Source organism: Camelina sativa, chromosome 17 (genome assembly GCF_030686135.1).
Source record: "Camelina sativa cultivar CO46 ecotype springtype chromosome 17, ASM3068613v1".
Taxonomy (NCBI): Eukaryota; Viridiplantae; Streptophyta; class Magnoliopsida; order Brassicales; family Brassicaceae; genus Camelina; species Camelina sativa.
In genome coordinates this window covers 17128340-17141488 of record NC_141896.1, presented here as the reverse complement: position 1 = coordinate 17141488, position 13149 = coordinate 17128340, and the positions used below count along the sequence as shown (strand labels likewise).

The 13149-nt window shown below is 32.2% G+C and overlaps 2 protein-coding genes and 1 long non-coding RNA gene across 4 annotated transcripts; 1 reads left to right on the top strand and 2 right to left on the bottom strand.

Annotated features, from left to right (window-relative positions):
* Positions 1-2032: 2032 nt before the first annotated feature.
* Positions 2033-3208, top strand: LOC147923904 (uncharacterized). The gene is made up of 2 exons (XR_015587249.1): positions 2033-2282; positions 2877-3208. It is a non-coding gene; the product is annotated as an uncharacterized LOC147923904 (long non-coding RNA).
* A 1981-nt stretch (positions 3209-5189) lies between these two features.
* LOC147923903 (uncharacterized) lies at positions 5190-8130 on the bottom strand. Its single transcript, XM_087496127.1, has 9 exons — positions 7537-8130; positions 7128-7379; positions 6873-7043; positions 6660-6793; positions 6469-6555; positions 6137-6380; positions 5710-6047; positions 5530-5585; positions 5190-5445 (listed from the first exon to the last, which is right to left on the bottom strand). The coding sequence occupies exons 1-9, from the start codon at positions 7571-7573 to the stop codon at positions 5379-5381; spliced, it is 1386 nt and encodes a 461-aa protein (XP_087352253.1). The 5' UTR covers positions 7574-8130; the 3' UTR covers positions 5190-5378.
* A 1558-nt stretch (positions 8131-9688) lies between these two features.
* LOC104756952 (uncharacterized) lies at positions 9689-12191 on the bottom strand. Of its 2 annotated transcripts, none has more exons than XM_010479622.3 (9): positions 12067-12191; positions 11645-11896; positions 11397-11564; positions 11181-11311; positions 10994-11074; positions 10648-10900; positions 10256-10560; positions 10045-10103; positions 9689-9959 (listed from the first exon to the last, which is right to left on the bottom strand). In XM_010479622.3, exons 1-9 carry the CDS (start codon positions 12101-12103, stop codon positions 9875-9877), a joined length of 1371 nt encoding a protein of 456 aa, XP_010477924.1. In that variant the 5' UTR covers positions 12104-12191; the 3' UTR covers positions 9689-9874. The 2 variants fall into 2 exon arrangements, with proteins under 2 accessions (XP_010477924.1, XP_087352254.1); XM_087496128.1 differs by having other exon boundaries at positions 10648-10897.
* Positions 12192-13149: the final 958 nt, after the last annotated feature.

Genomic DNA, 13149 nt, shown 5'->3' with positions numbered 1-13149 from the left:
TTATTGGATTTATTGGTTATGTTGTTGGAACCTTGGTTAGTGTTATGTTAGGTTGCTGGATAGAATGATTAGAAATGTTATAGAATGATTAAACTTTTGAATATAAATCTATATAAACACTAAACTTACTTTACTACATAATATACAACATATATATTGTTGAAGATAATATTTTTTAGTTATATCTATTTGCGCGTGATTTTTATTGAATAGAAATATAATCATTTGAAGTTTAAAACATAAATCTATATAAAAGCTATACGTATTTTACTAATCTATATATAACATATATTGTCTATTGTCGCAATAATGTTTTCTTGGCAAATCAACAATATATCACATGGTAACAAAAAAAATTACTTAAAAAACCTCACTCGAAGAGTCTACCGTCTTCTGACCTATTAGCCCTAGAAGAGTTCATTTTATATTCATATCTCATGAAAATATCTAATGTCGACTGTTGATCGTTGATTATATAGAGATCATTTTAACATATTGATATCACACGTTAAATGTTAATATACAAAGTTTTATAAACATTTTTAGTGTTATTTCGCTACAATGGAGTTGTCCAAATACATCACCTCCAATAATAGAATTTTCGACCAAGTCAAGAATTCTTAGATGGTGAAACCATTAAACCCGACAATGAATATATGTTCTCTAATCCAAATTACATATCTTCAAAAACTTCATATGCTGTTTCCAGATGTTAATTTAATGATGCATTCTCATCTTCGTCTTTTCAAAAAAAACATAGTGTTCTTTAAATATGTTGTTTCTCCCATTGTTTTGGGTTAAAAGTATATGAGAAAATTAATAAAATCTCAAGCTTGTTTTATATTTAAATTTTTTTATCATGTTATAGAATTGTAGCTTCAGTTGATAATGTATCTTCTGAGATATGCTACACAAATCATATGTCACTTTTGTAACAGTTTACATATCATTTTTTCTATATTTTGTGACCATTGATTTTGTCTCTTTAGACAGATTATTTTTTTCAAAAGTGTTTTTCATAGTTTTTCCAAAAAAAGTGTGACTATTACAATGTCTTCATTTTTGATCAAAACTTTTAAGTTGAATTGAGTAATTAAGCTTTTATTTTTCTTTAAGTAAAATTTAATAATAAATCTTTGTAGTATATGTTTCTAATTAAAAACTAATATTTCATTTCAATTTTATTTTTATGTTTAGAATTTTATAAATAAAATTACATAAATTGTTTTTTACTCCACCATGCATTAAAATCTTACTTCCATTCTAAAACTCACTAATCCATTCTAAATTTTGGAATATGAAATTTTTTTGGTTAAAATTTGAATAATAACATTACTACTAATACAATTCATAGTATTATTTTTACTATTTGAAATTTTTATTTATGTCACTTTATTCATTTTTATTTTTTATTATTTAATAAAAAATTATGTAATTTATCATAATTTAATAGGATTTAACTGACTAACTTTATTGCCTACTCAATTAATGAAAGAAAATATTGTATGGTTTGAAAACGTGTAAAAGTTAAGGTTTATAAAACTACATAAAGGCATAATCATAATCATGTATTTAAACTATTTCATTTCTCATCCAAGATATGGTTTTTATTATGATAGGTGTCGCTAAAAGAGAATGCCAAATGTCACACTGTTAGTAAAAGTTAAAAAAAACTTTCTCATATTATATAAGATATGCTTTGACAGTTCATTTTTAATAAATAATTTTTTTTTACAAAACACTATTCTAGTTTATTGGTGTTATAACATTTTGATGATTCAATACAAATAATTTTAGATCAACTTTAAGTAATATCAATTAATTTTAATAGATAATTTAAATTTATACATAAGAGATCTTAATAAATAAGATAAGTTTATTTTATTATTTATAAAAATAATATCTGACCTAATTAATTAATATTATAAGATCAAATATTATCTATATTTCAAATATAATATATTTTTCTCATATGACCAAAAATAGTATTTCAAATCTAAAAAGTATTAAATATTATCTTGTGATAAAAAAAAAAAAACTGTGAATCAATAACAAAAAAGCATATGAGAAACATATCTAGTTATATGTTTTGATGAGAGAGAGGGTCTCTCATTTGAGAAACAACATATCTATTTATCTAGCCATTTTCAATTAATATATATTTTTAGTTTTAGTTTATTTTTAAGACGGCTTTCTCATTGACAGACTTGAGACTCCAATAGAAATGCTTTAAAAGCCACAACGTGACAAATCTAAGTACGAGATACAAACTAAATACATAGGTCTGAATCTTTTCAAAAGAGAATTGTTAGAGACTATTTTTTGTTTTGTTTTTTCTTCTAGGAGGAACGAGGAAGTATTGTTGCTTCACAAAACGTTTGGTAATAAGTTTTTGTGTATGATGTTAACATTAGTTTAGAGTTTAGCTAGACTCGAAATCATTAGTAATAATACTAATAGTTAAGCTATGATATTACCGCCTTTCTATTTTCTTAGCCTGCCACATAAATAATCGTTTTCAATATGTGACATGCTTTCTACTATAAAAAATATCGAATTTTGTATATTTAATATATGATTCTCAATTTTGGAAAGCGTTTAAACCTAACATGGCATGTTTAGGATACGCTTATATATTGAATATACGTGTTTAAGATAAGCATTTAAACCTCAGTTTTTTTTTTGGGTCCTAAAAGGTCAATATCCTTTTACTCGCTCAATAATTTACCATTTCTCTTTAGATTCAATTAGCTAATTGTATCAACGTTTTCTATTATTTTTTGGTCATCAAAGTTTTCCATTCATTGTTTTGGAAGCTAATTAACTTATATAAGACCTCTTCTTCTTGATTGAATATACTCTATTTCTTTTTTCAGCTTTCAATACAAACAAAGATTATAATAGAGAAGAATGGAGGGCCCGTCGCCACTGGTGTTAATAGTCGTCTTTGCCCTTTTTGCAATTTTGATAGTCTTCGGCATGTGTTTTACGCGTATCTTAAAAGAGACAAATAATGATCCTTCATAATCGGTGATTATACGTCAATTCGACTATGTCTATCTAAGATACTTTTTATTGTTTTCTAATAAACATAATGTAATCTATGTTTATAGTTTCGGTTTCTGTTTTTCTTTTTTCTTTCTCATCAATAATATAGTTTGTTCCATTACTTGGTTTATAAATAAAAATAGTACTTTTGGCCTTTAAAGTTTATATAGCACTAGAATTTGTACCCGCGCACGCGCGGAATTTTAATTTAAAATATTTTCTATTAATCTAAATTCTTGAGCTCAAATATATTTATTCAAAATTTTAAGTATAAATCTATATAAACACTAAACTTACTATACTAAGTGATATACAACAAATGTATTGTTGAAGATAATGTTTCATTGTTATATTTATTTGGTTGAGATTTTAGTTTAATTATTTTAGGAATAAGAATCATTTAATATAAAAATAATTAATCATTTGAAGTTTAAAAGATTAATCCATATAAAAGTCATTTTTATTTTACTAATTTATATATAACATATATTGTCTAGTATCACAATAATGTTTTTTTGGCAAATTAACAATATATCACGTAGTAACAAAAAAAATGACTTAAAAACCTCCCTAGAAGAGTTTATTCCACATTCATATCCCACAAAAACATCTTTTTAAAATTTCTAACATCGAAAGTCGATGGTTGACCTAATTATAGAGATTATTTAAACATAGCGATATCACATTAAATGCAAATATACAAAATTTCATTAACATTTTTATTGCTATATCACTACAATGGAGTTTTCCAAGTGCATTACCTGCCATAATGGAACTTCCGACCAAGTTAAGAATGCTTAGATGGTGAAACGATTAAACCCGACAATGAATATCTGTTCACTAATCTAAGTTACATATTTGTCTAAAACCCTTATATGTATGTTATTTTCAGATGTTAATTTTGTGATACAACCTTAGATTCATCTTCTCAAAAAAACATGGTGTACTTTAAATATGTTGTTTCTGCCAATTTTTTCGGTAAAGAGCATTTAATAGAATTGATGAAATCTCAAGCATGTTTTATATTTTATATTTTATCATGTTATAGAATTGTAGCTCCGGTTGATAATATGCATTGTGAGATATGTTATACAAATCACATGTCACTTTTTTTGTACGGCTTACATATCATTTTTTCTATATTTTATGACCATTGATTTTGTTTTTTTAGATGGATTATTTTTCCAAGATTCTTTTTCATAGTTTTCCCAAAAAAAAAAGTGTGACCCTTTTAATATCTTCATTTTAGATCAAAACTTTAAGTTGAGGTGAGTAATTAATCTTTTATTTTTCTACAAGTTTTCATAATAAATCTTTGTAATATATGTTTCTTAGAAACAAATGTTTCACTTCAATTTTATTTTTATGTTTAGAATTTTATAAATACAACTACATAAATTGTTTTTTTACTCCACCATACATTAAAATCTTACTTCTATTCTACAACTCATTAACCCATTCTAAATTTTGGAATATAATCATTTTTTGGTTAAAATTTAAATAATAACATTACTACTAAATTAAATCCACAGTATTATTTTTACTATTTTAAAATATTCATTTATTTTACTTTTATTATTTACTAAAACAAATTTTATTATTGTATTTACTATTTAAAATTTTAAGTAATCTTACTTAATTCGTTTTTATTTAATTTTTATATTATTAATTATGAGTAATAAATGCAATGAATAAATATTTAAAATATTATTTTTAATGCAAAAAATATATATATCATTGCTTAGGTGGATGATGATGTGGAGGAATGAGAAGAGAGAAAAGTTAACTTTATATATATAGATTCTAGAATAATAAATTTGTATTGAACAAATATATATAAAAAAAAAAATTAGACAAGAGAGTTATAATGCCAAAACAATTTCGAAAATATTATTAACAATATTGTGTAACTTTCGTGTTTAACTGTTTCATAAAGCAAACCCAGCATTTGCCGCTACTTGGAAATAAGCCAAACATTTGCCGGTAGAATCAGAACAAATTATTCACCAAAACAAACCACATCATTTGAAAAATACTACCCGGATCCGATCTCTTATCTCTAGTGCATCTAGTGCATCTAAGTTGAGCAGCAAACTTTTTCCGGTAGAAGTAGAACAAACCATTCACCAAAACAAACCAAATCATTTGAAACATACTTAAATTTACTTATAAAATAGAGAGCACGCATAAGTATCAAAGTTAATCCAGCATACATAAAATTATAGTGCACTTAGAGTAGTGTACTTAATAGTATTTTTTTAATATAAAAAAGACTAGAGAATAAGCATAAGTTAACCCAAGATTTGCCAGCAAAAAGCAGAACAATCCATTCACCAAGGCAAATCAGCAATTGGACGGTAGTCTTCTCTTGGACGTCCTGGGCTTGTTGCACTTTGGCTATACAAAGTTTTAGTTTTCATTAAGAAAAATACAGAATTCTAAAAATTAGAAATCTCAACGTTAAAGGATATTAAAACTTGCCTGGTTGTTCTGTCCGGACGAGAAACCCGTTCTGCTCTTGGCAAGTGGTCCAAAATCTGTAGGAAAACAAAAGAAAGGGAAACAAAAGGTTGATTCGAGTAAACAAAGACAAATTAAAATGACAAAAGAAAAGTATTGATACAACAAGTCAATACGGTTTTGGCTAGGATGCTTGGTTACCTTCCGTTGGTGTGCTCTACCAGAGAGATGCGTGATGAAATTTTCAATGCCTTGGAAAGCATGACCATGGCAGCATACTGAGCAAAACCAGTAGGCAGATTCACCCGCTTCACTGCCCTTATCCTCCTCAAGTGCCTCCTCAAACGCTGCTGTATCTCCCAGAAATTCACAAGGAAGAGTCTCACGAATCTTAAGCGATGTTGTACATCCCAGATCTAAGCTTTCATACAATTCATGGTAAAGACCATCGGACGGAGGGGCTATGACAATGAAATTAGCTGGAGGTTTTTCACAAAATTCGGTGAGCTCAAAATAAAGATCCTCAAGGCCACCGGAACCTGTTTCAGAAAAGAAAAGACTTGAGACTCTCTCTCTATTCATCAAGGATCCATAACTGTAGAAAGGGGAACAAGGATGAGATATTAACTGTAAGCGACGTTATGAAGAATAATTCCAGTGGAAGAGAGAGCTCGCAGGGTATCTTCAGGGACGTCTGACAGTAGGCCAATGGCAACGATGCTAAAAGGACGAGGGTAGCTTGAATCCTCCAAAAACCGTTTAATACATGGACCAACAAGAAGAGGATGAAAGTCAGAGGGAACAGGACAGCCATTGATGTCCCAAAGCACTTTGGTTAATACAGGCTCCTGGTCCCAGGAGTGTTCCCCCGGCTGATTGCAAAAAAAAAAAAAAACAACAACATGAACATGGGGTCAACATGAACAACATGAACATGGGAGTCATGGGCTGCTTTCTCACCATTCTAGTAGCAAAGGCCGGATGAGAATCAAGGGGAAGGGGAGCTGAGGGTACACACCGAGGACGATCGGGTAACCAGCCCAATCTCTGTTTGAAAAATAAATAAATGCAATATGGGGGAGGGGTCAAAAGTCAAAACTAGAAAAAAAAAAAGACAAAAAAGACAAAATTGTAATGATTAGGATGATTACCAGCCCCTGATGTTCTTCACTAGAGAGATGGGCGGTGAACTCGTCAAAGTCTTGGCTAGGAGGGTCACGCTGGCATACTAAGCAATCCCAGTAGTGAGGGTCACCTCTTTGTCCGTGAGGTAGGATTACCGAATCTGCGTGCGTAGCCACTTGATCAGCAAGCAACAAACAGAGAGAGAGAGAGAGAGAGAGAGCAAACACACACACACACACCTCGTGATAATGACAGAATATCACCGAATTTCGGCTCAAGCAAGTTGTATCCAGCAACTCTTCGTATGAAGTTAGTTATTTTAAGGTCCCCATCAGATAACGCAACAATAGTAGCTGGACGTGGGTTCTTGTCAGTAAAGTCAAAAATACGCTGACCAATTCCAAAGCCCTCTGTTTCAAAAACACTAAAGAGGTGAGACTCTCTCTCCCTCTGTTCAATCAAAGATAGAATATAAGGATTGACAAGATACTAACCGCAGTTGGGGACGTTAGTAAGAGCGATTCCAGTGGAATAGAATCCTCTAAGAATGTCAATAGGAACGTCGTCTAGTACACCAAAGGCAAAGATGCTGAAAGGACCATGGTAGCCATACTTCTCCAAATACAGTTTGATACACGGAACAACCAAACGAGGATCAAAGCCAACAGGAAGCGGACACTTGCTCATTTCCCAAAACACCGCTCTTACAGCTACAGCCTCTTCCGGCGAAGCCTCCTTCATAGAACCTAACAAAAATCAAAATTTTCAAGATCGGGAAAGCAAATCGCACTAATCAGATAAGCAGCCGGAAAGATAGATTGACACGGCTAAATCACAGAGACACAGAGGACGTAATCGTATCTAAGAAACCGTAAGAGATATATAAGAAGCCATGAATTTTACCTGAGGGAAAAGCAGGGTAGCGGAAGGGACTCGTCATCGGACTAGGGTTTCGATATCCCCTGATTGAAGCAAATTCGTGTGTATATATAATTACATGGCGGGAGACAGGAGGCGGTTTATACTTAGACTTCGGTTTAATGGAATGGGAGACAGGAGGCGGTTTGTACTTGACTTCGGTTTAATGGGCCTACTAGTCTATAAGAATTAATTTTTTTTTTTTTTTTTTTTTTTTTTTGTTCACCTAAGAATTAATTCTTAAAAGTTTGTTTTCTCACTGATCATGTGTTGATTGGTCTTCTTAAAAGTTGTATTTGCAGGAGAATGTGATTGATTGATGGTGGTCGGTATCAATTCCAAACACCGTTTGAGAACTGATCAAAAGTGGTCATCATATTTCGAGTCAACTTGAAAACAAATCCTAGCATAAACAAAACACACCCTAACATAAAACTTAAAAACTTAGTCAAATAGTTTTTCTTGACAAAAAATTGCAGTTATTGATAAGGTATAAAGACAAAATCTGCAAACTCTGAAGATGAAATTAATAATATGAAGTAAAACACTGTGAACTAAATATTGGAAATAGTTAACAACAAAAAAATATTATAGTTTTTCATATTTATATATCTTGATATTTTTTAAAAATGAAATTAATTTATCTAAATTTATTTATTTATATTGTATTATTTTATTCCAAACAAATGTCTATCTCATGATAATATTATGGTATATATGAAATATTGATAAATGATACCTCCCTAAAATATATATAGTTACTAAATGAGTATTGAAAAATGATAGGATATCTTTTTAGTATAAAAGGATAATTAAATTTATTGAATAAAGAAATAATGTATTTAAATTTGAGAAGAATAACATATGTCAAAAGAATAAAGTATCAATTGTCAGTTTATTAGAGTATGAGTACGAAGAAATCTTATATATAGGTTTATTTATATTGTTTATTTACATCCTAACAAATGATAATATTATGGTATATATAAAATATTGATAAATGATACCACATTAGAAAATATATAATTACTAAATGGATATTGAAAAATGATAGGATATTTTTTAGTATGAAAGTATAATTAAATTTATTAAATATAAAAAGTAATGTATTTAAATTTAAGAAAAATAACATGTAAAAATAATAGTGTCACTTGTCAACTTATTAGAATATAAGTTTTGTCAACTTATTAGAATATGAGTTTGAAGGAACATTACTTTATTATAAGAGGTATGATTAGTTTATTTGACAACAATTTGATTATATTATATGTTATTAAAACATGTGTAAAATTAATGCATTTAGAAATAAAGTAAAAGAAGATCAATTAGATTACTATCTGTAACATCCGTGGTCCGAAATCCCGGTTTGGGAGTTGCAACGGTCGATGCAGTTGGTGCATCGGTCGATGCAGGTTCAGTTTTCTGCGTTTTGACTTAAGTTAAACGCTGCGTCTTGGACTAAGGGAGAAGGAAACCTTTAAGTCGTATTTTTGTCTCATTCGATGGATTTGGCCGTTTTTGAGAGAAAACGAAAGAGAGAAAAGGTTCTTGAGTGTTCTTGGTGATTTCTGGAGATTTGGGGCTGTTCCTGTAGAGATCTGTAGCTGGGATCGTTGTGGGAGCTTCCTAGAAGTGTTTTTTTTGCTTGTTTGAGGTTCAGATTTGTCTTGGCAAAGGTAAGTGCAGGCCCATGGCTTATCTAAGCTAGAGAACTCTTTAATCTGCTTGTTGTGTGATGTTAGACTTGTTAGATCGATGTTATGGACGTTAGGAAGCTTTCTTGTGGCTTGGGATCGAGTTCTGTGGTTGTAGGAACGAAGATCCGGCGAGAAGCTTCGGGGAAAACATGATGCTCGGCATTGCATCGGTCGATGCATATCTTGCGGTCGATGCAAGTGCGAGGACGGCGTGTAAAACTCTAAGGTTTTCGGGTTATGTCGAGCATGCGTCGGTCGATGCAGATTGGGTGTCGGTCGATGCAAGTGTAACTTGAATAACAAATTATTCACCAAAACAAACCACATCATTTGAAAAAATACTAACCGGATCCTATCTCTTATCTCTAGTGCATCTAAGTTGAGCAGCTAACATTTGCCGTAGAAGTAGAACAAACCATTCACCAAAACAAACCAAATCATTTGAAACATACTTAACGTTACTTATAAATTATAGAGCACGCATAACTATCAAAGTTAATCCAACATACATAAAATTATAGTGCATTTAAAGTAGTGAACTTAAAAGCCAAAAAATTATATAAAAAAGACTTGAAAATAAGCATAAGTTAACCCAAGGTTTGCCAGCAAGAAGCAGAACAATCCATTCACCAAGGCGGTATCACTAAATTAGAAATAGAAGCAGGGATACGGTACTCTTCTCCTGCACGTCCTCGGCTTCTTGCACTTTGACTAAACAAAGTTGTAGTTTTTCATTAAGAAAAACACAGAATTCTAAAAATTAGAAATCTCAACGTTAAAGGATGTTAAAACTTGCCTGGTTGTTCCACTACCAGCGTTGGAAGCATTCGTCAGACGAGGCAACCAGTCCAACATCTGTTTGAAAAAAAAAGTGTCAAAATCAGGAAAACAAAAGAAAGGGAAACAAAAGGTTGATTCGACTAAACAAATAGTAAAGACAAATTAAATGACAAAAAAAAGTATTGATACAACAAGTCAATCCGGTTTTGGCTAGGATGCTAGGTTACCTTCCGTTGGTGTGCTCTACCAGAGAGATGCGTGGTTAAATTTTCATAGCCTTGGAAAGCATGACCATGGCAGCATACTGAGCAAAACCAGCAGGCAGATTCACCCGTTTCATTGCCCTTATCCTCCTCCTCAAGTGCTGCTGAATCTGCCAGAAGTACACTTCCAAGAGTATCACGAACATCAACGTTGCATATTCCATTGTGGAGAAAAAGATCAGAGGCCATAGGGGTTATGACAATGATATTAAGTGGAGGTCGTCTACTAAGCGCGAGCTCAAAAACAGTATTCTGAAGGGCAGCGGAACCTGTTTCAGAAACTAAAGACTTGAGACTCTCTCTATTCATCAAGGATCAATAAATGTAGAAAAGCAAGGATTAGAGAAGATAGTAACCGTTAGCGACGTTATGAAGAACAACGATTCCAGTGGAAGAGACAGCTCGTAGGGTATCTTCAGGAACGTCTGAAAGTAGGCCAATGGCAACGATGGAGAAAGGGCCAGGGTAGCGAGAACTCTCTAAAAACCGTTTAATACACGGACCGACAAGACGAGGATTAAAGCCATGGGGAACAGGACACTTATTGATGTCCCAAAGCACTTTGGTTAATACAGCCTCCTCCTGGTCCGAGGACTGATCCAACGGCTCCTTGAAAGAAAACAAAAACAAAAAAAAAAGCATGAGGTCAAATGAATTCAGAAAGCTAAAACGTTATCAGATATTAGAACATGATTTTCTCACCATGAAAGTAACATTGGCCGGATGAGAATCAAGGGGAGCTGAGGGTACACACCGAGGAGGATTGGGCAACCAGGACAATATCTGCTTGAACAATAAATGCAAACATTGGGGTCAAAACTAGAAAAAAAAGATAGTTAAGACAAAGACAAAAATGTAATGATTAGGCTATAGGATCCTTGATGATTACCATCTCCTGATGTTCTTCAGTCGAGAGATGGGCGGTGAAATTGTCAAAGCCTTGGCTAGGAGGGTCACGGCGGCATACTAAGCACTCCCAGTAGGGAGAGTCAGATGTTTCCTCCTCCGGTACCACCGAATCTGCGTGGATAAAAGAAGGTGTAGCCACTTGAGCAACAAATATATTTACTGGACTGTGAGAGAGAGATAGAGAAAACACACACACCTGATGATGCCAGAAGATCACAGAACTTCGGCTGAAGTAAGTTGTATCCCTTATATCTTCGTATGTAGTTAGATATTTCAAGGTCGGGATCAGACAAAGCAATAATAGTAGCTGGACGTGGATTCTTGATAGTAAAGTCACAAATAAATGACAAAGTATTCATGAAATCTGTTTCAGAAACACTAAAGAGGTGAGACTCGCTCTCTATTCAATCAAAGATAGAATATAAGGATTGACAAGATACTAACCGCAGTCGGGGATGTTAGTAAGAGCGATTCCAGTGGAATAGACTCCTCTCAGGATGTCATTAGGAACTTTGTCTAGTACGCCAAAGGCAAGGATGCTGAAAGGACCGTGGTAGCCATACTCCTCCAAACACTGTTTTATACACGGACGGACCCGACAAGGATCAAAGCCATCGGGAAGCGGACACTTGTCCATGTCCCAAAACACCGCTCGTACAGCTACAGCCTCCTCCGGCGAAGCCTCCTTCATAGAACCTAACGAAAATCAAAATTTTCATGATCGGGAAAGCAAATCGCAGTAATCATCAGATAAGCAGCCGGAAAGAGATAGATTGACACGGGTAAATCACACAAACAGAGACAGAGACAGAGAGGACGTAATCGTATCTAAGAAACCGTAAGAGATAAGAAGCCATGAATTTTACCTGAGGGAAAAGCAGGGTAGCGGAAGCGACTCGTCATCGGACTAGGGTTTCGATATCCAAGCAAATTCGTTTGTATATATAATTACACGGCGGGAGAAAGGAGGCGGTTTATATGTATATATATTTTTTGTATTAAAAATACTATTTTAAATATTTATTCATTGCATATTTATTGTTTATAATTAACAATATTAAAAATAAATAAAAAATTAATTAAGTGAATTAATTAAATTTTAAAATATTAAAAACTTAAATGTAAATTTGTTTTAGTAAATAATAAAAAAACATAATTATATATAAATGAATTAAGTAACATAAATGATAATTTTTAAATATTAAAATGAATACTATGAATTTTTCTAGTAATAATGTTATTATGCAAATTTTAGCCAAAAATTATCATATTCCAATAAATAATAATAAAATAACTATATAAAAATGAATTAAGTAACATAAATGAAAATTTTAAAATAGCAAAATTAATACCATGAATTTTGTTTTAGTAATAATGTCATTATGAAAATTTTAACCAAAAAACGATCATATTCCAAAATTTAAAATTGATTAATGAGTTTGATGGAGATTGTGATTGATTGATGGTGGTCGGTAACAATTCCAAAAAACGTTCGAGAACTGATCAAAAGTGGTCATCATGTTTTGAGTAGTTGTCTGAAAAATGTTATGTAGAATTGGTATGGTTACGCAAATTAAATACTTTAGAGGAGAAAGAAGCTTGGAAGATCGCATCTGAGAAGAAGCTAAACCAAGTTGTCGTGATCCCTACGCTTTGTATCGGTCCAATTCTTAGTCCAAAACCCACAAGCTCCCCTCGAATTTTTCCGTCCATTGTCATTGTCAAGGTTAGGGAATTCATCTAATCACTCTCATAATTACATTTCAAGTTCACAAATAGACTTTGGTTTTGTGTCTGTTTGAGCTGATCTTGTGTAGAGTTGACTAGGGGCTCGTGGAAGCTATCCAAATTTCAGGGGAGGGTTTGTGCACATAGTCTAGACGATGTAGTTTCTGCACAAATCTTGGCAATGGAAGAGCTTAAAACATGAGGAAGAATCTTATGTTCGA

Coding starts and splice junctions, on each gene's coding strand:
- LOC147923903 (XM_087496127.1), bottom strand. CDS start 7,573: ATGACGAGTCCCTTCCGCTACCCTGCTTTTCCCTCAG. Junction 6,556..6,659: donor GTGAAGAACATCAGGGGCTG/GTAATCATCCTA, acceptor TTTTTCAAACAG/AGATTGGGCTGGTTACCCGA. Junction 6,048..6,136: donor TCTTCATAACGTCGCTTACA/GTTAATATCTCA, acceptor TTTCTGAAACAG/GTTCCGGTGGCCTTGAGGAT.
- LOC104756952 (XM_010479622.3), bottom strand. CDS start 12,103: ATGACGAGTCGCTTCCGCTACCCTGCTTTTCCCTCAG. Junction 11,565..11,644: donor TACTAACATCCCCGACTGCG/GTTAGTATCTTG, acceptor TTTCTGAAACAG/ATTTCATGAATACTTTGTCA. Junction 10,901..10,993: donor CGGCCAATGTTACTTTCATG/GTGAGAAAATCA, acceptor TTTTCTTTCAAG/GAGCCGTTGGATCAGTCCTC.